Here is a 24,033-nt window from a genome sequence, read left to right as displayed (position 1 = left end):
GGAGCCCATGCTGTGATCACACTTACATGGCCTGAGCTGGCATCACAGCATGGGCACAAGCACTCTCTATAAAAATCAAAGCTAACCTTGGTCCAAACTTCAGTGCTGTGCTACCACTGTAGTATAAAGAAACTCGTATGTGTTCACCATGTAGCTGCATGGGCATCAGGACAAAGGAGAGCCAGGAATATTTGGCAGGGGAGGTCATGATCACTATTTAGACTGATATATCACCACCATGATATATAATCATGGCTTCTGTCACAAAATGGCACCTCACAGCCTATTTCTGAACAGGGTAACTGCTATGAATCCATACCGAATAACAGGGCCCTGGAGATCTTTGGTCACAGACCATTTTACTTGCAAATGAGGGTACAGTCACAGCTGATTCAGGAGCAGAGATCAAAAAAGAAAAATCCAGTGGAAGGAGAGGAAAAGGGAAACTAGTGCTAGGAAGAGCAGAACCATAAAAAAAAAATAGAGCAGGGAAGATAGGTGTCTCAGTCCGAGACCCAAATGACACCAGGAGCTGTCTTAAGGCAGAAGACCTCTGGTGCCAGGTCCAACTTCCAGTTTGAAGAGTCCCATATAGATATGGACTACTGTACCAGAAACTGGATGCATCAGTTTATTTTATAAAGGCACCAAATGTCCTTAGATATGCATTTAGGCTACATAAACAGTATTCAGGCCCAGCAACACCGTCAGGTTGCTTCTTGGGAAAAGCTGAGAAAATGAAAGAAAAGTTTTACATGCAAAGTATAAATATCATTGAGCCATTCATCTCTTGTACTTTGCTCTTAGGTAAAGAAGTGTCTGCAATGCTCCTGGACACTAGTTTAAAATTGTGCCAAAGCCTCCATAAAGTTATAGCAGTACGTTGAGGTAAAGGTCTTACCAAGGCAAACATAAGCACCTGCAGCAGCTGAGGTATTCTCCCTGCTCTGACACAGAACAAGTGGACCATAGGAAGGGCATGTGTCTTGGAGATGTCCCCAAGAGCATGCCTGAAATGCCAAAATTGGGGACAGCATGCCGACACTGCTCTGACCTCCTGGGCTAAGAACAGGCAGGGCTCAGCCCTGCAGCCCCATGACTCTCCTGAAGGAGGAATGCTCATCCAGAACTGTATCATGGGCTCATTTCCTGGCTCTGTCATGAGTTTCCCCAGAGAAACCGCATATTTCCATCTGTAAGATGGAGATAACAAACCTCCCTCATTTTCTGTGGTCACTGTGAAGACAAACCTAGAAATACCACAGAAGCAGAGTGTCTCCACAGCAACAGTGACAACATGAGTCCATAGGCAGGACTCATACACTGATCCAGAGCAGAGGAAAACAAGTGTCATGAAAACACAAACCAGATAAGATGACAAATTGTTAAGGTTTATAAAAGAGCAAACTATCTTACTAACCTGCAAGCCCTTGTGCATCTCAGGTGACATACCTGCAAAACACTCACCACCTTTGCTAAAAAGGCAGAAATCCTCCCTGTTGTCTGCATGATCAGCAAGTTTGTCTTGAGGGCATCCCCAGTGCTGCTCACAATGGTCTCTATATAATGATGCACAGGCTTCCAGCCAGAGCACCCAGCTTTCTGGGGTACACAACAAGAAGCCTGGAAGCCCTAAAAACTGGAGTCCTTGACCTGTGCTGGGGACTGCACTCAGCTTTGACCCATGGCATGTCCTGCAGCAATGGGGGGGTTCTTTCGCAGCAGCTCTGCTTCAGTTGAGACTTTTCTTCATTTAAGAAAAAAATCTCTGTTTCTGCCACTGCTCAATGTTTTCCTTAACTCATGAGAAGTAGGAGAAAAGCAGGAGGACCTGACCAATAAACCCAAGCAGGAATCAGGTTTGGTAGCTTGGTGTGAAGGTGGGATTTAAATCCAGATTAAAGGCCTAATAAATCCCCTTTTTACCTCCACGGCTTATTCTAGAAGGACATGGTAGGGCTAGGGAGGCACAAAGGGAAACGACATGCAGTCATGAGAGAAAGGCAACAGCTAAGCACAGCTTGGGCCCAGACAAATCAGCTGTTTTCTTTACCTTCTGCTCCAATAGACACCAGTTTGACTCCTTTGCTGGCAATGAAATCCAAGGCCTTGTTCACATTGGATATTTTGTGCACTCGCATTTTGCCTCTTTCAGGCTTAGCCAAACGTTCACCTAAGAAGAAAAGAGAAAAAACAAAAGGTATTAGAAAACAATTCTGAACCCTTTCTTCCCTGGTGGGTGTTTTCCCATGCTGGTGACTCCCGCTGCTCAGACAGGCAGAGGGTAGACGCCCTGTATCCTTTCTCGCTACTGAATGCGGGACAGCCCACACTCACCCCCAGAAAGAATCAGACAGAAAAGTATCTTTTTGTTGCATCCCTGATAGTTTAATGACAGAGGAACCATTGGCACCGAGTCCTTTCCACAGCAGGTTTGTATCAGAGGTGAAAAGGTCCTTCAAAATCACACTGAGCTAGGCAGTGGAACTAACCTCCATAACATTAACCCCAGATAACAATGCCTGGAAACGGCACAAACTTCCCTCTCCCAGAAAGACAGATGAGGAGCTCCCCTCCAGCATTTACAACACCCAATTTACAAAGCAAATCCCTCCCTCTTAGAGCTCCTTACAGTCAAATATGAGGGTGATCTTGTATTCCTTTTCCCCAGCCAGGATACAGACCTCCTATGTCTCTAGTCTCTTCACTGAATAGCCACAACTACCTGTATCAGGAAATAAAATCACTTCTTTGGCTAGTGGCTTTATAACTGTAAGGACTGTCATCTCTGCTCCCTTCCCTTATACATTGGATGTATTGTTAACTCTATGCAATGGTCTCTCACCCAGTGGTATGCATTTTAAATGTTTACAGTAAGGCAGAGAGGGAAGCAGCCTAGCTCTGAGGCAAGGGCAGGTAAGTCTCATAGGAATGAGACTTAGGGCAAACACCAGCTCCTGACTGGAACAAAGCTGGAAGATTTGAAAAAGCACTTCCTTGACCTTATTTATTTGAGAGTGTTGCATTAACTGCAGTCATGCCCTTCTTGATAGGCTGCCTGTAACTATGCTTACAGACTACTTTTACTAACACTATCCCAACACACAGAGTAAGCAAATTAAAGCTTGGACAGACAAGTGGGCTTTTCAAAGAAACCTCTGATAGAAATATAATTAGATGGGACATCAGGAACCACACGTACGTGGCACACAACACCAAAAAATGAACAGAACAACCACTTTCAGATCACAAGCTCCAGAACACAAAAAAGATCTAAACAAAATGCAAGCAGGTTTTGCACTTTGAAAAAAAAGTTATGAGATAATTTAAAAGAGATCAAATGGGCAAGTCTAGGCAAGTAATTACTCACCTGACCTATTCAGTTCCAAGAGTCTCCTGCTTTATCTTGAACCTGAATATTTAAGTCAGCACGAGCTGACTCAAAACCTTTATTTGAGGCTTAAGGGTGAGAAAGAGAAGTACTTTTTAAAGAACTCTTTTTCATAATAAAACTGGAAGGCTTGTTTCCTAACAAAGGAGTGAGAAAAGCTAGAAGGGAGAAAAATAATCCTCATAGCCATGCCCCACAAAGAAAAAAGTCTGGAAATGAAAATCCTTTAAAAGTGTTTCAGTGATTACTGTAGGCTGGTGTCATTAGTTCTCAAGCTTAAGGATAAAACCAGATTCACTTTCAAAATGAAACACTGATGTCTGATAATTTAAGTAAAAAGATTTATTTATGGCACTACCTCCATGCTAGGATGAAAAAAACTCTCTTCTGCTTTAATGGAGCCTCAAGTACACATCATGATACATTGCTTTCTTTTTCCATTGGATAATGCTAGTCATTCTAAATAAAAGTGGAAGCATTTTTTGTGACAGTTTCACAATGGACTTAAGCAGACTTATGTTGCCAAATGTCAACAAATGGATTGAGCCAGCTAAAAAATAACCATTTTCTTCAGCTCATGTGACTGTAAACTAGCCTTGCAAAAAAAAAAAAAAAAAAAGACAAGAGATTGGGTTTCAACTGGAACAGCAAGCTGATCCAATTCACCTTGTGGCTGCATGTGCATTGCCAACACAAGGGAGAGCATCTGAACTGCTCTCCCTGGGGCTGGAGAGAGCAGGATTGTTTCCTCTGACAGCAATGCGATCCTTGAGCAATTGATGGTGATTGCAAAACTGCAGTCTTCCTCTCTCAGATATCACAATAGGATATTTGTTTTAGAATAATTTTTGAGGGGGAACTTAAGTCCCAAAACCCAATGGCTATTCCCTTCAGACTTGGACTTTATTACAAATTTAGATTTCCAGAGAAAAGCTTCATCTGGTTCCATGCCATACATTATTAATTACATAGACTATTAAAAGGGAAGCCTGCTAGAAATATGTTCTACTTTCAGCTATTTGCATCATGGCTTTATTTCTCAGTACTTCACCCAGCTGAGAAAATGAAAATGGTCTAACTCACTTCCATTCTCTAATTCTCATGTACTAGCCCAAGGCTGTACTTTAAAAGCCAAACAGTGCAAGGAAGTGTTGGCATAGAAGTTGTTTACAGCAAATTTGTTTAGGAAAAATTTCAATTAGTCATTCCTTCTGTTTGGGGAAAAAACCCCCAAGCTTATAACTTTATTTTAAACGTACTAAACATGAGCTTAGCCTTTTCCAGTCTTGTAGTATTATTTTTTTAATGGGTTTTGTCAGGGGAAGGAAATGCATGCGGTGAAAATTGAAAGGGTATCTTTTGGGGCAGTTGGGGGGCAGGGAGGGCCCAACTGTTACTTCCCACTACGGAGGCCAATGGGAGAGGATTTGCAATGAGGAGGTCCCAGGACTGTTCATAGAGCTTCTTCCCCCACCACACAGTGGCTGGGGGACTGACATGCTCTGGCTGGGCTGGGAGGGAGCCCATCAGCAGCACAGCTCACCACCAGAAGGTACAGGGCTGAGTAAAACTGAGGCGCTCTCCCTCTTGCAGAACATCACTGCTTCACATACTTTAGGAAGTTGCGTCGGATAGGAAAACTGCTTCCTACCTGCCCTAGCTGCCTGGCAGCAACATCTCCCCAAGGACACACAGGAGGGTCTGCCCTGAAACAGGTCTCCCACAGTCCCAGTGGCACAGTGCCTCTCCCACCCTAGGGTCTCCAGCAGCTTCCCTGATGAAGGCTCCATCCTTCCTCCCATGGCAGTGTGGCAGCAGCCACTGCTGCAGTGGGGGCAGAGGAGGATGGCACTCCCTCACTCCCACACACCCTGGCCGGGCAACCAGGCACAGGCGGCACTGTGGTCCGTGCAGCTCTTAGCCAGGCCAACCCAGTGCTCTCATGGCTGAAGGCTTTTATGGCCATCACTCTCTGAGTTAGAGGGAAAGATCAGCTTGCCATAGAGCAACCCTGCCCACACCAAATTCCTGTCAGCTGCTCTGCAGTCCCCCAAAATGTGGGAAGAGAAAGGTGTGGAGTGAGCCAAGAGCTGAAAGGAAAGGCCAGGAGCTGGAACTGGAGGGCTAAGAGCCATCCGGAGACTCATCCTTTTGGGAGGTGATCAGTGGGAACCATGGTAGGAACATAGAGGCAAGCCCTTGCCAACTAGCAGGAGACTCCTTACCCTGACACTGCTCCCAGGCTGGGCTGCTGCTTCCCCAACTATGGGCCAAAGGGGCTACTAGCAGGGCCAGCAGCTGGAAGGAGGCTCCATAAGAGCAGTAGGGCTCACAACTGGAAATGGAACCGTCAATGATGGAAACGAAATAGGGAAAAACCAACTGTGCTAGATTTCTCCTCTTTTGCCACTGTACCTGTGAAAACTGTGGTTCTAGCTTCTGCCAGCTCTAAGGAAAGGATGCTCAATCCTTAGTGTGTGAAGGACCATAGCCTCTGGTGGGATGCTGCCCACAGCTGGTCCCAATGCCTTTGCCTGCTGGTCATCTAGCACCAGGCTGCGGGCACAGAGCTGCTCTACAGCAGATGGGGAAATGCCGTGCCCACACCACCAGGGTACTCAGAAGCTGTTAGCTTCTTCCTAAACTGAAGAGGTTCCGACAGGCCCTGCCAGTGGGCTCCCAAAGAGACAACAGGAGAGGAAGAGTGGGAGATGAGGCAAGGAAATTAAACAGCGTGAGATATGAGAACCCCCACTTTAGCACTGAGCCTCATCCAGCCTCCCCTTCATGCTTCTCTCCCTTATCTTCCAGTTCAGTGATTAGAAACTAAGCCGTCAAGGCCCATCTACCACAGCTTCCATGCTGCAGCCCCTCCTCTGCAAGGGAACAGAAAATAAACTAATAAGACTCTGCTACCTCGTTTCTTACAGGCACTGCAGAAGCAATGTGTGCACTGATAATATTTTGAACTCTGATTCTTCCAAACCACTAGCATGGGCAAAACTCCTGAGGTTTTATCCTATATTCATAAATTTTGAAAAACACATATACTGACAGCATCTTTGCAGGAGCTGGCAAAGGAGAAGGGAAGGAAAAGAAAGGAGAGGCAGAGGGAAGGCAGTTTGAGTGTTTCTATCATGGTGATTTTATTGGAAAACATATGGAGGAGGTCAGGAGTGCAAGTCATTGGGATACTATTACTGGCTCAAAAGCCATCAAAAGAAAGTCTGTGGGCATAAAACCCCAGTTTCATACATATAGTCTTATCCCCCCTCGATGCCTCCCACAATACTTTACTAAGGTATTTATTTCATCAGCACATCAATAGGAATTACTGCTTAGATGAAATAATCCCAGGGAGATATCTGTCAAGTAGTGGGACATTTGTGATACAGAGTGAAAACAAATCTGACCTAACTTGTTCATGCCACTGTTTTTATTTCAAACTGTGTTTTCTTGGATTTTGCTTTTCTTTGGGATTTTTTTTTTCCCCTGAAGGCTTGAGCACTGAGCTCAGATTGAAACTAGAATGGAAAAACTTCAGTCACAGCTGAAACTGAACGACACAGATTTATTGGTTTGACTCTCCTCTTCCAATAACTTCTATCCTATTCCCACTGTCATGCGGCTTTGGTATGATTTGCCAGTGCATCATTCCCACACTCTTCCCAGAGCTGTTTCATCAGCCCTGCCAAGCAGTAAGAGCCGTTGCCTGAGCCTTCACAGGAGGCTGTGCATTCCTGACGGGCAGAGGAAAGCTGAGAGGCAGGAGCAGGAATGCAATGGGCAGCCTGCACAGGCCATGAGGCTTGGAGTACATTCCAAAAGTACATTAATGGTCACTGTTGGAGACAAGATACTCGTTAGGGAGAAATTTGTTCTGAATCAGAAAGCAGCTGTTCTTATACTCCAGCAAAATCTGCAGCATTACAGCCCTTGCTGTCCCTGCTCTGCGAGAAAGGAGGAGGACAGATTTCAGAGCAGAGATGCTCAGGACACTTGAGAGCACCACACAGAACCTCTCTCACCTGAAATGACTTCCAGAAGTAACATGAGTTTAAGACCATCCCTGAAATCTTCCTCTATGTTCTCAATCTGTGTTCCAGCCTTGCGGAGGTGAGAATTACACCATGCTGTAAATGTCTAAAACACAGGAAAGAAAGAAAGAAAGAAAAAAAAAAGCAGTCAGTAATCTTCCCAGAAGCCAAACAACAGTTCAGAACCAAAGCAGTGCTGCTAGGTACCATGACATAGATTCAAATGCCGGTTATCTTTCCACCCACTGTCCTTGTGGAGCACAAGTGTTAGTACCTAAATATCCAAACAAGTTGCAGGGTGTTCCCATGACAGAGGGAGTCAGAGAGACAGTCACTTCACAGCTCCAGCATGTCTGATTTTCTGGAGACGCTCCTACATTTTGTGTTTGGTTTAGAATACCTTGAAACTAATTTTAAGGCATGCTAAATGCTCAGAATGCCAGGGACTCCAGTAGTGTTAGATGACACATCTTAACATAATATGAAGGAGAACTGAAAACAGCATTCCAGATCTTCTTGTCTCTAGACAGGTGCTTGAGAAAAAAAAAGACCATTCTTCTATGGCCAACCGCCTCTGGTCTACTCCACCCCCAGCAAACACTGCAGCCTTTAGACAGACACTGAGAGACAGCGTGCCAAGCTCCTCAGCCACATAAACCACACCCTAGTGGTGTCTGTCCTGCTGCCTCCAACTCGCTGCTAAGCAGACCTCCCTCACTTGCATGACTGTCCCACCTTCCCTCCCCCCTCATGTGGGGGAATAAATGCTTTCTGAATAATGATGCTATCACCTGTCTCAGCATAAGTGGAAGTCCTAGAAAGGATAAAAGTAAGCATTACTTAGCAACACTACTGTCTAGCACAGTCCCAAAGTCCCACTACTTGAGAGCCTCTGGCAGAAGGATTATTGCAGTCACCTCAATGATAGAAATCACAGCCACTCTGTAATTAGTGATATTATGCACCACCACCGTAGTAATAATATGAGTTCAAAGTGTGGGAGGGACTGAGGTCCAAACTACAACACAGCCAGCCGCATTCAGGCTAAACAAAACTCTTTTTGGAAATGCCTTCTGACCTCAAGTGATCAGGGTAAGAGGATCTCTCATATGACAGAAATGATTTTCACCACAACTGATGACAAGACACATTTTCTGTGGTTGCAATCTGTCAGAACAATGGGCATGCAGGGCACTGACAGGGAAGAAACCATCTCATCCAACAGATGTGGTAGTAGGTATTATCTCAAAAGAACACCACGTGAACAGGTCTGAAAGAGAAAAGTAAGTGCTACCATTCAACGGTCAAAACACAAGAAACATATAAAACACCTCAGATACCTCAATGTGGCATGGTCTTAAATAGGTGAATCAAAGAGCCCAACCTGGAGATGCAGAAGCTGTTTGACAGTACTGTTTGAAGAGTAAATGGTAGCAACTAGTTCTTTTAAGGCAGACAAGTTTGTCCAAGTGCTAATGAACGTGTTTCACAGTGTTTGAACAGGACACCAAGTAAACCCTTTCCTTTGTACAAACTGATAACCCCTCAATCACTCTTTAAATAGAAGGGTGAGGTTACTCCAAAAAATGAGCGGCTCCAAAAGCTCAGTCCTACCACAAGGAAAGGATCTTCCAGATGTGCTCCCTGAGCCAATTCAGCAAAGAACTGTTTACTTTCTTTGGTAAGGATAGTCTTCTGCTCAGTAGTGCACATAGGCAAATAGCAGAGCCTAACAAGCCTCTGCAAGAGAAAACTGGGCGTACTTGAGCCAAAAGCAAGAGGGTGGAGTGGACCACAGCAGTCATGCCATCTTAGGCTGTTGGGGAACCGCAGCAGAAAGGACTCGGCTGATACTGAAGCATGGCATGCCAAAAACTTAGAAATGCTTCACCGCTGCTTACACCATGCACAGAATTTCAAAAGAAAGATCACCCCAAATGGCAAAGAGCATCAGGGCTTGCTCTTATTTGTCTGGAAGCTGGGCTTCCTCTACTAACCTGCTCGCATTCATGCTTACACAACTACAAATAGCATAGCAAATCTTTTATTGGAAAAAGCGTTGCTCAACAGCTGCTCTTCCCACCACTGTGCTCTGGCCTTGCTCTCCGCCGGGGCTGTGGGATGGAGCGGGATAACAGTGCAGCTGTAAATACTTTCATGGCAATGGCCCTTTGGACGGATGCATGTATTGTGAAAGTCTGGGATCTCTTTTTTCAAGATGGCCTGGTTTCCTTCCAGATTTGGAAGCCTTTTTAAAAAAAAAAAAAAAAAGAGAGTAGAGTCATTAAGCACCTTTTATTGCTTTTTATTGTTATTCCCCTGAGAAAGAGAAGTGGTGTTTTTTTCAAATAAGAGTGGTTTTATTTGAAAATGGGCCTTCTATCCTGAAGTACATCCTTTTAGCACTACTTTCTTCATTCCACTGCCTGCACTGTATTATGTGAGAAGAGGTTCATTTATTTGGCTCCCTTTTGCAGCCAGGCTCTTTCACTCCTCCAGAGGGGCAAATGAGAGCAGAGATGCTTTCAAATGGTACATCATCATCAAATATCAAAGTATGAGAGCGATTTATGTCAGGAAGGTTGTGGAAACCCATGAACCTTCTTCTCATATCTGGAAAGCAGACAGAGCAAGATACCTAGACCTAGGGACTGGCCCTGGGCCACATTACAAAATCTATGTTGAATTGAGGAGGAAGCCTGAGATCTAACTCACGGGTCACCAGGCTGCACTTTTATTTCTTGTATGACTTCTCTGAAGCCATTTCAGTTTTGTTTTCCATCAGCCCAAAGCAGATCAGAAAGTTCTGCTTGAAATCATGGATAATACCAATATAGGTCAACTGGGCATCTCTTTTCATGTTTTGAGGATGGAAGAGGGTAACCAGGTCTACATTTCTAAGAAACACAGATGAAATTAAAAGCAAACTACAAATCTTCTGAACTTTGCATTATTATAAAGCCCGGCAGAATAATCAGATCAGTGAGAGTACTTTTATTGTTGTAAGAGTCACCTAGGGCTTGGCGAAAAACTAAGTCCAGGAGCCAGCACTCCAACTTCTCTGCTGGATCCATCTCTACCATATCACAGTCTCAGACATGCTGAAGTGAGATGACTCTGCAAAACATTGCCATTAGCCATCAGCAGCAGAGGTGACACCTCAGCTCCTCCACAACACAGACCATGAAGACTTAACAGACAGAGCACACACAGTCCCCACTAGACAACTCCCAGACATTTTGTCAAGGCACCCTTCAGGCCCTACATGAGCTGCAGTAAGCATAATACCATAAGCAGCACAACAGCATGTGGGAAAGGCAACAAGCAGCAGCCCAATGTGGATGCATTAGGCCATTTTACAAGAAAGCAGGATTATGAATGCTTTTAATAAGTGCAGTGGGATTCACAAACTATATTCTTCACAGACCAACCCAGAGCAGCATCCATCAAAACATAATAATCAGAAAACAGCTTTATGTTGCATCTGCTGCATATACTGCACAGGAGTAAAATATCTTCTTACTTCAAAGCAGTAAATTGGAACAGACAGATAGGAGAAGGCTGGAGAAATGTGGCAGAAAAGTCAGAGGGAGCAAGAGAAGAAGGGAGAGCTGAAATTTTTGCTGTCCGTTGGGTCTTGCAATCCTGGCAGTCTTGTTTGGCAGTCTTGTTTTTACTGACTTGGCTTCACGCATCTGCACAGGATCCTTTTTGTTATTCTAGGAAACCTACTGAAACCACCCACTCGCCCCATCCACCTTCTGGGCAACACAGCCGCTCCTCCCCACGCCCTGAGTCACAGCTAGCAGTAGCAATCAGCTCAGGGCGGCCGCTAAGCCCTGCTGTGCTGCCTGTCACCAGCAAACAAGCTTTCAAAAGTGGAAAGGGCTGCTGAGACCAGCCAGCCATCTTTCCAGCACAGGCCTGACCATGGGAGCAGCCAGACAAAAAAATCCAAAACCAAATCACCTGTGTCTGGTGGGGTGAGGTGAGACGCACCCCAGTTCGGAGGGCAGAAATGCACTGCCACATGGGAAGTAAGGTCTCCTCAGTCGTGAGCTCAGACCACTGCTCTGAGGCAGCAGATGTGCTTCCTTGGTGCCTGCAGACACAGAAACCTGGACGTTATCCTCCTGCTTACCTCTAACTCCCCCTCCCAAAGACGAGGAAACAAATACTCTGTTAATCTTGAGGCTTACGGAAATTTCACAGATCTGGAAAACTACTTACTGTTAAATAGCAGCACAAAAACATACCATCAACTGGATTTTCTTTATACAAATCTCACACCATAAATTTTCTATGGTAACTGCACAAGAGGTGCAAACAGAGCTGTATTTCTTGGCCCTTGTATCTTTCCATATATTGTACTCTTAATTTTATCTTTGGACAGAACAGATTGCCAGGACCCCCCTGCAGGTCTGCCTCTTGTTCAGTGTTCACAACGGAGGATGCCCAATGAAGGGACACATGTGCATTTTTGTGTATGTTTGCATGCACGTGCATGCATTTCTCATCACTGCTCTCTGCACCCCCTGCTCCCATCTAGCTATGATTTGTAGCTTTTTTTTTTATACCCCAGCTTCATCAGCAAAACCCCTGACACTGAGATCAACTCTTGCTATTTGTGTGCTGTAAGAACAATAGGACCTTCATATTCTACCACAATATAACCTGTCAGATAATAAAAAGAATAACAAATGTTACTAAAAGCAAGCAAATATGATCAACTGTTCTGCTGCCTCAGCACATGAGGCAGGTTTACTGTTGGGGTAACCTCTACAAGCCTACCTGCATACCTATATTAACAGGCACACACACCCTTTTTCTGACAACACATGAAAAGTCCCTGCTTCTTCAGAGTTCACTGTATTAACCCTTGCCCAGGCATAAGTTAACCGAAAACAAGAGCCAGGTGATTGCTGGAGGTCCTGCAGCCAAAACTCTGAGATACCATCTTCAGCTATCTTCTTCCAGACATCTCCCAGTACTGCCAACTGCAAACCTACCTCTGGTTCTCCCTGTATTACACGTGCATGCACACACGCACTCCCTGGTACTCCTTGCACTTCTCAAACTTTTGCTTTTGTTCCTGCAACCAAATAACATTTTCTCTTCAGACTGTCCTTTCTGAATTCAGTACCTTTCTGGTAACAAAGTGGCTGAGGCAATGTTCCTGAAACCTGGGGAAGCAGGACAGTAAGCCAACACTTTAAAGAATGCTTCTGCCTTGAAAGCAGCAGTGCTGTGACACCACTGAGAGCAGATCTAGAGAGCTCTTTGCTGCAAGAAAACAGCCATAAGGCACTTCAGTCGCTAAGCAGTTTCAGCAATGTAAATGTCGAAGCTACCAAAACCACATAACTGACAGATATTAAAAAAATAAATGGGCACTTTTATCTATTTGTGGCTATGACAGTGACATTCCAGCTTTATCTGACCTTTCCAGATGCTCTTTGCTTCTCTTCTTGCTAAATCACTCTTCCACACAGCCCTGCTTTCCATGGGTGAGTGTAAACTTTCTGAGACAGCCAAGAGACCACCATATTTGTGTAACAGCCCCAGAGAAGCTGTAAGTGAGCCAGAGCAGTGCCGCTTGCCTCCTTTCCAACAGGAGAAAGGTCTGGTCTAAGCAACCGAAGAAGGAATTCACTGGAGCACTGCCTCTCCAGAACACTACCACTGTGCTCAAAGGGAGGCAGTGTTCACAGCCACCAAGGCACCCTCCTTCCTTGTGTTTATGTTGGGGGATGAATTTTAAGCAAGTATTTCAACACAGATCTGCTGTTGAGATGTGTCCACAAAGGTTTGGCTCATGTTAAGAAGGGGATGGAGCTGCTCACACACAAATCTCAGCCTAGTAGCACAGTTTCATGCTGTCTGCACATGTGCTCTGCAAAGTGAGGTCTTGGAACAGGCTGAAAGCTACGGGTACTAGCTCAGACTTTCTTCTAGTGTTGTAGGAGAAAATGACAGAAAGACTCCCTTTCCAGTCACCAGAAAAGAAAGCAGAAAATTCAAACAATACATCATGCACAGCTGGAAAACAAAATCAATTTACCCAGCTGCAAGTGCTGCTCTTCTGCTAGTTGCATGCTCAGGGGAGTGCACCTGGGCTCCTGACTGCACAGCCAGGCTGCACTGCCTGCCTGCCAGCCCTGAGGGCAAACTCTCCGTGGCGCCTGCTTACTGCAGTGCCATACGGTACAGGGCTGCTGAGACAGATCTGCTAATTCTTGCAACAAATTCTACAGCCAGTTCCATGCTGCAAGAAGTTTAATTTAAATGAAGTTATCTTGAACAATGACTGAGGCACTTACCTAATAACAACTAATAGTTTATTAAGAACAGGCAGAAAACTGCTGCACACTGCTTTTTTAAGCAATAGAATTACTAATAAGGCAGTTCCAGCTGCCCCAAAATGGGATCCTTTCCACCTTGGTAGTCTGAGCACTGAAGATACTGTATTAAGTAAGGATGATACTAACCCACAGTCACCACAAATCTCTCTCTCTCTTGCTTCTTGAACAGACTAGGCCATCATTACACCTTATTAATCAGATGGTTTTGGACTGAAAGGCTGGGCAGGCCATGAAACAAATCTCAACCACCCAGTCCAAGTTTCCCCTGCACTCAGCACTAGAATTCATTACTGGCATTAACCCCCAGGTCTCATGTGATTTTTCCCCTTCCTGGTCCTATTGCTTCCTGACAGCTTCTGTGGCACTCCCTTCTCCAAATCATCCTTTCACACCTTAAAACACTTGAAAGAATTGCTGGGGTCTTGTGGGTGGCTGCTTGTCACCCTCCCCACACTCAACACAGACTCAAAAGACAGGCTTGGTTGCAGCTTCTTTTCCTGCCCAAGGCTGTGGTACAAGCTGACAAGGAGGTGCTCAGTTAATTAGGGAGTAATTACAAAGTAATCCTGGATGCTGTCAACACCTTGGCACAAGAAAGGTCATGGCTGGACAAGGCAGATCACACCAACAACCCTAGTGAAGAAAGCTGGGCATTGAAAGGGCCCTTCATGAACTACAACTGTGATCAAATAAGCCAAAACAGTCTCCTGTCCCACTGAACAGTTTCTCTGCCCACAGGCTGCAAGTGACAGAAGCTTTATACACATTTATATTAGTGGTTTTCAGTTGCGACGAAGAGGAAGTGCAACCCTACAGCCCTCACCTCTGTATACTATGCCTCTTGGTTTATTTGGATGTCTGCCAGGATGCCCAAAAATGCTCAACAAATGGCTGTCCTCTCCCCGCAGAGGAGCTCTAGAGATTGGAGATCCTCTACACAAACCTCATTGCAAGTCCAGAGTGCCTTTTGTTTGAACCTGAATTAAGAGATCAGTCAGCATTTACCATACCATCCAATGTCATCTTCTAACCTGAAATACCTCCACTGCATGTTGCTTTGCATTTGAAGCCACCTAACAATTTTGAAAAGAAGAAAGGCATTTGATAAACCCTTTCAGCATTTACTCTCCGAGCCCATTCTCCAGGCCACAGGGGTGGTACAAAGAGCTTGGTTTGTGTTGAAGAGTTACTCAATCAGCAACTGACCTCTAAAGAATTACAGGTATGATGGTGTGCTGGGTTTGGCTGGGGTGGAGTTAATTTTCTTCGTAGTAGTCAGTATGGGGCTATGTTTTGGATTTGTGCTGGAAACCCCTAGGGGGACCCATACATTGGTCAACTAGACCAATGCTGCACAGTGAAGAGCTTTGCTTTCCAATGTAGTTGGTCAATTCTCTTCAAAAGGCTGAAGGAATTAAATGGGTATTTAGAAGGAATCATTAGAGTTACTTGCAGCACTATTTTGCCACCTCCACAAAAGGAGTTTAGTAGCACTAGCATCAGTGGTAATGTCCTGTTCTGGTTTAATTGCAGCTGTTGAGTTCCAAGCATGGCTGAAAGACAAAATATAGCCCACGCTGCTTCTGAAGTACTATGTCCTGAAAATGGGAGGTATCATTACATTGTACTATGTGTTCCCAGCATCCACCTAAAGAACCATTTGGTGGCTGTGTAAGGAATTACTGAAAAAGTAAATTGTAAGTTTACTTGCATTTCCCTACTCCAGGGCACAGCCCCTGCAACTTAGAAAGACAGAGCTCCGTCACTGCTTCTTAGCCACTTCCCAAAACCCATCTCTGCAGCTCAGGAGGAGAACAACACTAAGAGCCCCAGCCCTAACTGTAACTGCAGAAGCCAAGCTAGATCCCACTGGGAACATGAAGTTCACCACCAAAGCCTCTCCTTGTCCAGAGGAGCTAGGAAGCACTGCATAGGGAAAATAAACCCTCCTGACAATCAATTTATCCTTTTGGATGATGGCAAAGAATCAGCACGTTACTTGCAAGAAGCGCAAGTGAATTCCATGTAGGAGTTTTAATTTTTGCTCAGTGGAATAGAGTTCTCAGTGTCTTGCACAATTTTTAAGTCTCCTCTCCTGGAAGACAGAACAAAAATGAAAGCATCAGAGTCCTTCCACACTGGTTTTCCACTGGTGTGGTATTAACTGCTTTGGAGTCATAACAATTCCTTTTATTAGCTAACAACAGGCTAAAGTGGCAAGGGCAGAAATTTCAATCCAGCATGCTTCCTGTCCAACACAGGGTAAATATTTGCTCTTCTCTACATTTGTGCCTCTGGAGCCTTTAACTCCATTTCTGCTACAGACCATTTCAGGAAGAATCTGGTTTTGGCATTTAAAAGCTACTGACCATTAAATCAATGAGTCGGCTGACATTTCAGATCAGTAAAGTACAAGCTCTCTTTATCCCAGAGTTACCAGAGAGCACTAATAGCTAGGAACTTACAAGAAGTCTTCAGACATGCAAAAACCATGCAGAAAAACTGTACAAGGAGATTAACTGGCTAGAAGTATGATCTTTTAGAGCTTATTGTGAAGCTCAGACTAGCAAGACTCCTCATTATGCTCTTCTCTCTCCTATGAAATCAGCTCATAAATGTCAACTTTCTTCAAGCTCTCTCATAACAAAAATTAAACAGAGCTTGTCTCTGCACTTTATATGCTGAGCTTCCCAAATGCTTTATAGCATTTGAAGATATACAGGAAGAAATCATTTTACTGAGTACTAGGATGCAACTATTTATGGACTGAAAAGTGGCAGCAAACCCCTGAAAGCAAGGCTGTTCGATTCATGGGGGCTGAACTATCCAGCACAGAACTGAGCCAGGACACCAGGATGAAAACCTTCACGAGCAGCCTTATGTTCCTGATGGCAGGCCTGCACTTTACATCTCACCACCCAGCCAAACTCTCTCAGAGTTTTTACTCTCTCAGTACTCCAGACCCAGTACTAACTTCATGGTGAGGTGTCACCCACTTGGTCCCAGGAAAAGGCTGGGGGGGAAAAGACAGAGAGTGCCTGGCGCTGTAACACAAATCAGGACATGCAGATCCACTCCAGCCCTGGCTTGTCTGGGAGCACAGGACAATGGTACAGGACTTTTTTCAACTTGGAGCAGGGCAGGGAAGTGCCCTCTCTCCAGTGGATTCACATTGCTCTGCAGACAGACATTAACACAACCACTCCGCTGAAGATTTGTCTTGTGCTTCTGCTCTCATGGGGTGGGGGGCTATCAGTTTACACTAAATCCACAAAGCCAGTAGTGCAGGAGCTATTTGGCTGAAAGCCCTTCTGCAGTGTAGGTTCAGAGACATTTTTGATTACCCAGAGCCCTTGTGCCCACCCTGCATGCTGCTGTCCCAAGGGACTGCTTCCTCCAGCCTCCTGGGAGGATTCACAGTGTTGCTTTTTCTGTGCCTCTTCTTTGGCTGTTTACTTTGTTGGTGAAGGGAAAGGGAGGAAGAGGAAGTTACAGCTTCATTTATCCAGGCTTTCTAAATACAGAGCTAAGTAAACAGGTTGAATAATTGAAACAATTTAACATGTATTTGCCCACTGCTCTGTATGGATGCTGCAAAATTAGCACAAAGCATTGCTCTGGGCTTTTCAGGCTACAGAATTTTAGTGATTCTGCAGCTCCGGAAGACAGAAAAAACTTGAAATAATCTGGTTTTCTAAGGGATGATGGCAAGCGTCCTGGCTTAAAGAACCTATAGCTACATTTCTAGTGAGAAAGGGACTCCAAAGCAGTGTTTGGCAAGAAGCCCGAGAGCTCCCTGACAAAGAGCAAGGAATCAGAAAGGATACCTGTATCCAACAGTTTCTGAAGGCTACATGGCATGGACATATTTGGGCTTCATTGCCATCACTGGTCACACAAACTTTTAGCTAAAATGTACAGGAAGAAAATAAGACTTTCAGATACATTTGCCCCCTTGGCCACCAGCACTGTCCCTGACTCAATGTGCTGTCAATGCTCAGAGCTCTCATGCTCATTTGCAGCTGTGAAATGCATTACTCCCAGCTCCAGAGGGTTCCTTCTGAACAAGGTCTGCAATTGTTAAGATCATTCACCTGATACGGGATTTTCCAAAACTAAGAAAATAGCTCCTGGTACAATATGACTGTGATGGATACATACTACCAAAGAAGTAAGGGCCCTGAAGATGGGTAGGGATCTTACTATGCTAGGGACTACATAAACACAGGGTGAAGGGCTGCTCTGTGCTCCAAAGCACTTTCAATATAAGACTCAGAGATGAGGGTGGAGATAGTGCATCTCAGAATGAGGCAGTGTTGTCAGGGTGCTTGGCATTGGTCTCCGCACACCCACAACCTACCTCTTGTCACATTCTTTACCAAGATCACAGTAAACTAAAGAGAGATTTAATCCAAAAAAGGACTGACCATATCTGACAACAAATAGTTCACAATCCCTATAAGCTATGTAACTGCGTCTGAACAGCAGCCTCCTACGCAAGACCACAGGACTGATTCCCTCACGCTCTCCAATGTTTGGTGCCATCATGTTACATTTTGGTGCCATCACCTTGCTCTCAAAAGCTACATCCTGCTGCCACAGTGCAATTTGCTCTGGCTTGGTCCACGCAGTTGGTGCTGGCAGCCTAATTGGAGGGGAAACAACAGAACTGTGGTTGTCTATAGCAGATTACTCCTAAGTGAGAGGTGGCAAACAAGAACGAGAAAGCATTTGTTTGAAAATGTAATGAGCAGAAAGACAGTTGGCATCAGGGACTGACAGAGGTGAGAACTGACATCTCACAGCAGAGAGATAAGAAGAACGAGAGAGACAACATGGGGCCTTGAAAGCAAAGACAGGTACCTCATATTTAACAAGGTGAAGAAAGGGGTGCTGCTGGAGAGACATGAACTGAAGGGCATGTTTATAAGTGATGGGTGACAAACATTATCACTGCAGATGTTTGGGTGAGTGTGATTGGATTGCTTCACAGAGGTCAGAAAAAAAAGGATGTTGCCATTACTCAGACATAAGATAATTAAGAGTCCATGTGGCAGCTGTATGAGCGATCCATCTGCCATTCTAGAGGGAAATGAAATGTCAGGTCAGAGTAGGGAATGTCACATCTATCGTTGGATGAAAGGGTTTAACTGATCTGGGTGTAGGCAAGATATTGACTATTTACATAAAGGTGCTGCAAAAAAAAGTCCCACCGCTAACCCCTGTGAGCAGTAAATGTCTTCTAAAAGGCAAAATACAGAACTGAGCCTCAGGAATTCTGAATGGTGACCACCCCAGCACCTCCTCTCCCTCCCACCATCTGCAAGACAGACCAACAGAGAGACAGTGAAAAGGTGGAGCTGCTCCTCTACCTATCCCTAAGTAGATGTGCTCCTTTCATTTACACAGAGCAGCAGGAGTTGTCACTTTTTACTGCTGTTACCTCTACGAAGCCAGCACAAATAATCGGGATGGTGCCGAGAGCTGCACCTTCTCACGCATGAGGAGAAGTAGGTCCTTACTGTGGCACAGCCTTGCCAACATATCCACTACATGTCTCATTGAACCTGCAGGCCCTCAACAGTGCACAGACAATCAGTGTCAGGATGATCAAATCCTCAGTGAATTGCTAGGAGTTGACCACAGGCATCTCTCCTCCCAGGCTGTAACTCTTAACTGGGCACACACATCTGCACAGCTGTAGGTTCAACAGTGTTTTCACTTATAGTTTAAATACCCATCAAATGAAACAGCTAAGAACACCAAAAATTCATATATATCAGTGTCTGTGTGTCCTGTGGTTGTTGGGAAGGGCATTTATTAAGGTAACAGTCATATTTAAAATTGAATTGCATTGTGACTTATTTTTAATTGGATACTGAAAGTGCTGAAGCTACTGTGGGTGGTGAGATTATGAAGATGGTCTTTTCTGGGATCTTAAGACACATTCCTTGCTGAAGCATGAATGTGTCATCTAAGAGCTAGGATAAAACAGGATTTAAACTGTCTACACTAGCACTGAGTAACAAGCTATTTCTCAGTGTGCATCGCAGCCCAAGGAGTGGTCTAATTAGTGAGCACCCTCATGGGCCCTAAGGCATCAGCATGCCGCTGCAAGCTTCTACCACCACCTTACCACCACGTGCACTGCAAGTGATGGGATCTCGTATCTTCAGTCACCATATATGACCCTGACTGGTACTGAGGTGTGCTTTGAGAGATCCGTGCCAAGTCTGTGGGTACACCTGGACAGCACAGTGAAAACCAGCGTAGGGGTGTCCGAGTATCTGAGACAAAGTACCAGAAACAGCAGTGGTAGCAAAACACAGCTTGGCAAGGGCTTTCCAATGTAGGAGAGGTACCAGGGGTCCAGGGCACAGCCCCCCTGCCAAGATTAGTACATAGCAAGCATAGGAACTGAGGCTCAGTACTGCAGTGGAACAAAGAAGCAGGGGAGGTCAAGTCAGGTCTTCCCAGCATATGTGTTCAGACCAGGATGGAGATCTTAAAGCAAAGTACGGAAAAAAAAGGCAGTTGAAGATTAAAAATTATGATAGGGGATAATTACAGCAGGAGCTTTGTTCCAGACTACTGTGGTTCAATGTTTCAGAAACCCCAAGAGAGCAGCAACTGCACTTAAGAGATATGGAGGCAATGCTGGCTCACCTAACATAACACCTGGCTGAGGACAGCACAGCACTTGTCTGCTTCCCCCACACTGCTGTCTTTGCTCCAAACTCATGCTCCCTTGGCCCTGCCCATGGCTACCAGGACTCCAGACTGTGAATCTAAGCAGAATATGACCTAACTTTAAGGGGATGTAGTCTTTAAAGACTTTCTTGATCTCAGGACCAAAACCTCAAATTTTTTAATCTATTTTGACCTTAATTGTTTGTCTTGAAACTGTTTATGCAGTTTATCAAAGCAAGAAACTCTCTCTAAAGGAGTCAGATGTGGGACTGATATCAAGGATTAAAAGGGAAAGAGAAACATTCAAGTTTGGTTTTTTTTCCCCTTTGATCTTTTATTCAACCTGAACCATTAGCAAAGGCAGTTTCAGTTCTCAGTAGCACAGCAGCTCTGAGCTAGTATCTATTGGTATCCCTTATGCTTTACAAAGTTTGTGCTATGGCTTTACAGACCAGTTTTCCAAAACTTTTATGAAAAGGAAAAAAGAAATTGAGGCTTAAAGACACACACCAGGGATCTGCAGTACTTTGGGAGGGTGTTGAGCCTGTTAGAATAGCTGCCCTAGGTAAAGCCTGGGAAACACAGTCAGAAAACTTTCTGGACTTGACCCAAAGGCTACCAAGGAGAATGTTTCCACTGACTGCAGGGGGTTGGGATCAGGCCCTGCACTGTGGGGGTCAGTGGCAGAACGACAGAAAGAGTCTGGTGACTCCAATCAAGTCCAAAGAAGCCATAAGGAACTGCTGCATTATTTAAAAGCAGACACGCAGAACACTTTGCTAGATACTAATGGGAAAAATTTGATCTCTTTTTAAACCTAGCAGCAACATTTTCACCGCCCTGATGACAGGAAAGCCTATGGGAACATAGGGGAAAACACACTGCAGAAAGAACTGGGAGGAAAACACTGCCACCAGTCAGTTCAGCCCATCAGGAAATGTTTGCTGTTTCTACTTTTCCGCCACAGAGAGCTGGAGGCTTCAAACAATGTTCTCTGAGAGACAGAGCACGAGTGGACAGTGGGGAGATAAGTCCCAGCATCGATGCCCTGGGCAAACAGACATCCCCATTGACTGGTGAGGACGTGGGGACCAGCCCAGGACCACCTTCTGTAAAAGTCATCCTCTGCTTCTCGATCACCCTCTGGAAAGATGCGACAAGCCCAAATGTAACCTAGATTAGTAACACCACACTATTGCATCTGGCTGGGGAAATTAACTTGGCACACAGGGCAGTCAAGAAAACATATGAATAATCTGAAGGCAGGAGCTGGAGCTGCAGCAGCTCCAATGGCTGAGGACAGAGTGTGATTTAAGCCCTAGCCACAGACACGTTCACATTCTTGCATTCACTCATTTCTAGGAGATGAGGTCAAAGAGCTCACCACAAGAGAGGATGGATGATGTAAACTGGATGCTGAGTGCCAGCACTAGGTTTTTTTTCCACTGTGCTCTGCACATACCCAGAGCCTTTCCATTTATAGGAAAGGCCATTGGTATAAAAGGTGCATTCTTCAGTGGGCCAGAGGAGGAGGCATCTTACTGGGTATAAAAATGCTAGCACTGTTTCCAAAGCTCAGCACTTCCAGTTAAGGGATGAGAGAAGAAAAACTTTTCCCTCTCTAAGGAGGAGCTTTCAGGTGGGCAGGGGACTGGAAGATAGATTTGAGGAGAAAAATCAGGTATTTTCATCAAGGAAAATGAATACACCTCCGAGTTAATGATGTCTTAGCTATTTTCAACAAAAAGAGCTAGATAACCTTTTTTTTTGACCAGCTTTAAGCTGGAAGAAAGACGATTGGAACAATTCTTACTTGCCATGCCAAATATCCCAAGATGCTGTGCATTAATGCAAGTATCTTAGGAAAGACAGAAGATGGAAGAAGAGTAAAATCCCACTGGAAACAAAGTCAAAATATTTTTTTTTCAGACATTTCTACATTACTTAACAGTTTGTTAGGATTTTCCCTTCCTTTCTGAGGCTCCATTTCAACCCTAACGAGCTATATTCTTACTAGATAGTGAGTGTTCCCAATCAATAGCTGCAATTTCACCCTTTTTAGAAAAGTGAGCGACTTTCAGGATAGCTCTGTCAATTTGAGATACTGGCTAGAGTGAATCAGAGACATCTTCTTCCTGCTCCACAGAAAAGGACCTGTTTTCAGCAAGGGTGCATATAATAGAAACACTCTGTCACAAGTTGCAGGATTTTGCTTCGTCAGTGGAGCTGTGATGTCTATCAGGAGCTGTACAGATGCCTCACGCTTCCTTTTCTTCTGCTGTGCAAGAACTCATTTAAAGGCATCTTCCACAAAAAGCTATCAAGTAGGATGGTACAAGAGTCTGACAGGTGCAAATCATGGGAGCTGCGATTCCCTTTGGAAACCACCCCACAGATACAACTGTAACTATTAGCTCCATACCCAAATGTACTTTGTAGAAGGGAAAGGAAACTGACCAAAACATTGGGATTTGGGCATTTGCAATATCTGGCATTTTTTGTTGGAAAAAAACCCCAACAAACCAAAAAACCAAAACCAAAATCACCCCAGTATTGCTTTCCCCCACAGAAAACACACACTTTTCACTAAAAAAAACCCCAAAACCTAAAAAACTGTAATACTACAATTAAAAGTATATGTATTTTTGGTCGCAGAACATTTTAACAGTTTGAAAAGGACTGGCCCCCTTTGGAGTAATTGCTGAACATCCCCCTAGGCACCAGTGTTTCCCAAAGCATTATCAAGAGAACAGGACACACATGGTGCTGCCAGTTTTGCTATCAACTGTGCAGTTCCTAAGTGCAGAAAAGGTATTTTCTCCCCACTGACAGCAGGCTGCCCCTAGGAAGACGGTCACTGGGAAATGAACACAGCAGTTCGAAAGACAGTGGTTGGCAGGAAGAGTTATGGCAGAGAGGCAAGGGTAGGGTTTAACTTCTGATTCATCTGTAGGGACATGCATTCAGTTATAAAGGATGACTGATAGTTGAGGGGAACTGATCTGAATGGGGTCAGGCAAAGATTAATTGTTTGCCTTTGCTGCTGTTTAAAGAGAAGGGATGATGAAAACTGCAAGATGAGAACTGCTTCTGACTCGTCCTGGGACAGGAGGAGGAGGAAAAAGGGGAGGTGGGGATTAGTTTTGTGTTTTCTTGGACACAGGAAATTGCAAAAATAGCTGGGGGAAGAGTTTATTTGTGTTACGAGCTTTAATCTCAGTCTGGCAGTGGTGGCAACAGGCTTTAGTCCAGCAGTAGCTGGAGAGAATGACCATATGAAAAAATCTGTATTATACATGAACATAAATCCAGAATTTTCCATTCCTCTTTCTTCTGCATGGATACACAGGGCATCTATTCCCAAAGGTTTCAAATAGCAGACACTAAAATGATCACTAGCCCTGTGGGCTAGGAATTATTTTTTACAGCTCTAGGTCTAAAAAATTTGTATTTTATCCTTGAATATGATGAAATCTTGCAACACAGCTATATTATTACTTAACTCAGGAGAATTTTTAACCTCCCTGCCTGCCAAACAGAGCACAGGAGCTTG

The 24,033-nt window shown here is 44.6% G+C and overlaps 1 protein-coding gene across 8 annotated transcripts in view; it reads right to left on the bottom strand.

The window, feature by feature from the left end:
* The window catches only part of ACTN1 (actinin alpha 1), a 92,774-nt gene that overhangs the window by 40,089 nt on the left and 28,652 nt on the right, over positions 1-24,033 (bottom strand). For 7 of the 8 annotated variants that reach the window (XM_074868060.1, XM_074868053.1, XM_074868055.1 and 4 more), the window contains exons 2-3: positions 7,420-7,534; positions 2,054-2,173 (exon numbers count right to left, since the gene is read on the bottom strand). In XM_074868060.1, the coding sequence (XP_074724161.1) occupies positions 2,054-2,173; positions 7,420-7,534 (235 nt within the window). Of the gene's footprint in view, positions 1-901; positions 922-2,053; positions 2,174-7,419; positions 7,535-24,033 lie in introns of those variants that run through there. The other variant, XM_074868059.1, reaches the window with a different exon arrangement.

The sequence above is a fragment of the Strix uralensis genome, chromosome 4 (genome assembly GCF_047716275.1).
Source record: "Strix uralensis isolate ZFMK-TIS-50842 chromosome 4, bStrUra1, whole genome shotgun sequence".
In the NCBI taxonomy this organism is placed as follows: domain Eukaryota; kingdom Metazoa; phylum Chordata; class Aves; order Strigiformes; family Strigidae; genus Strix; species Strix uralensis.
The sequence above is the reverse complement of the archived record's forward strand: the minus strand, read 5'-3'. Positions and strand labels throughout refer to the sequence as shown.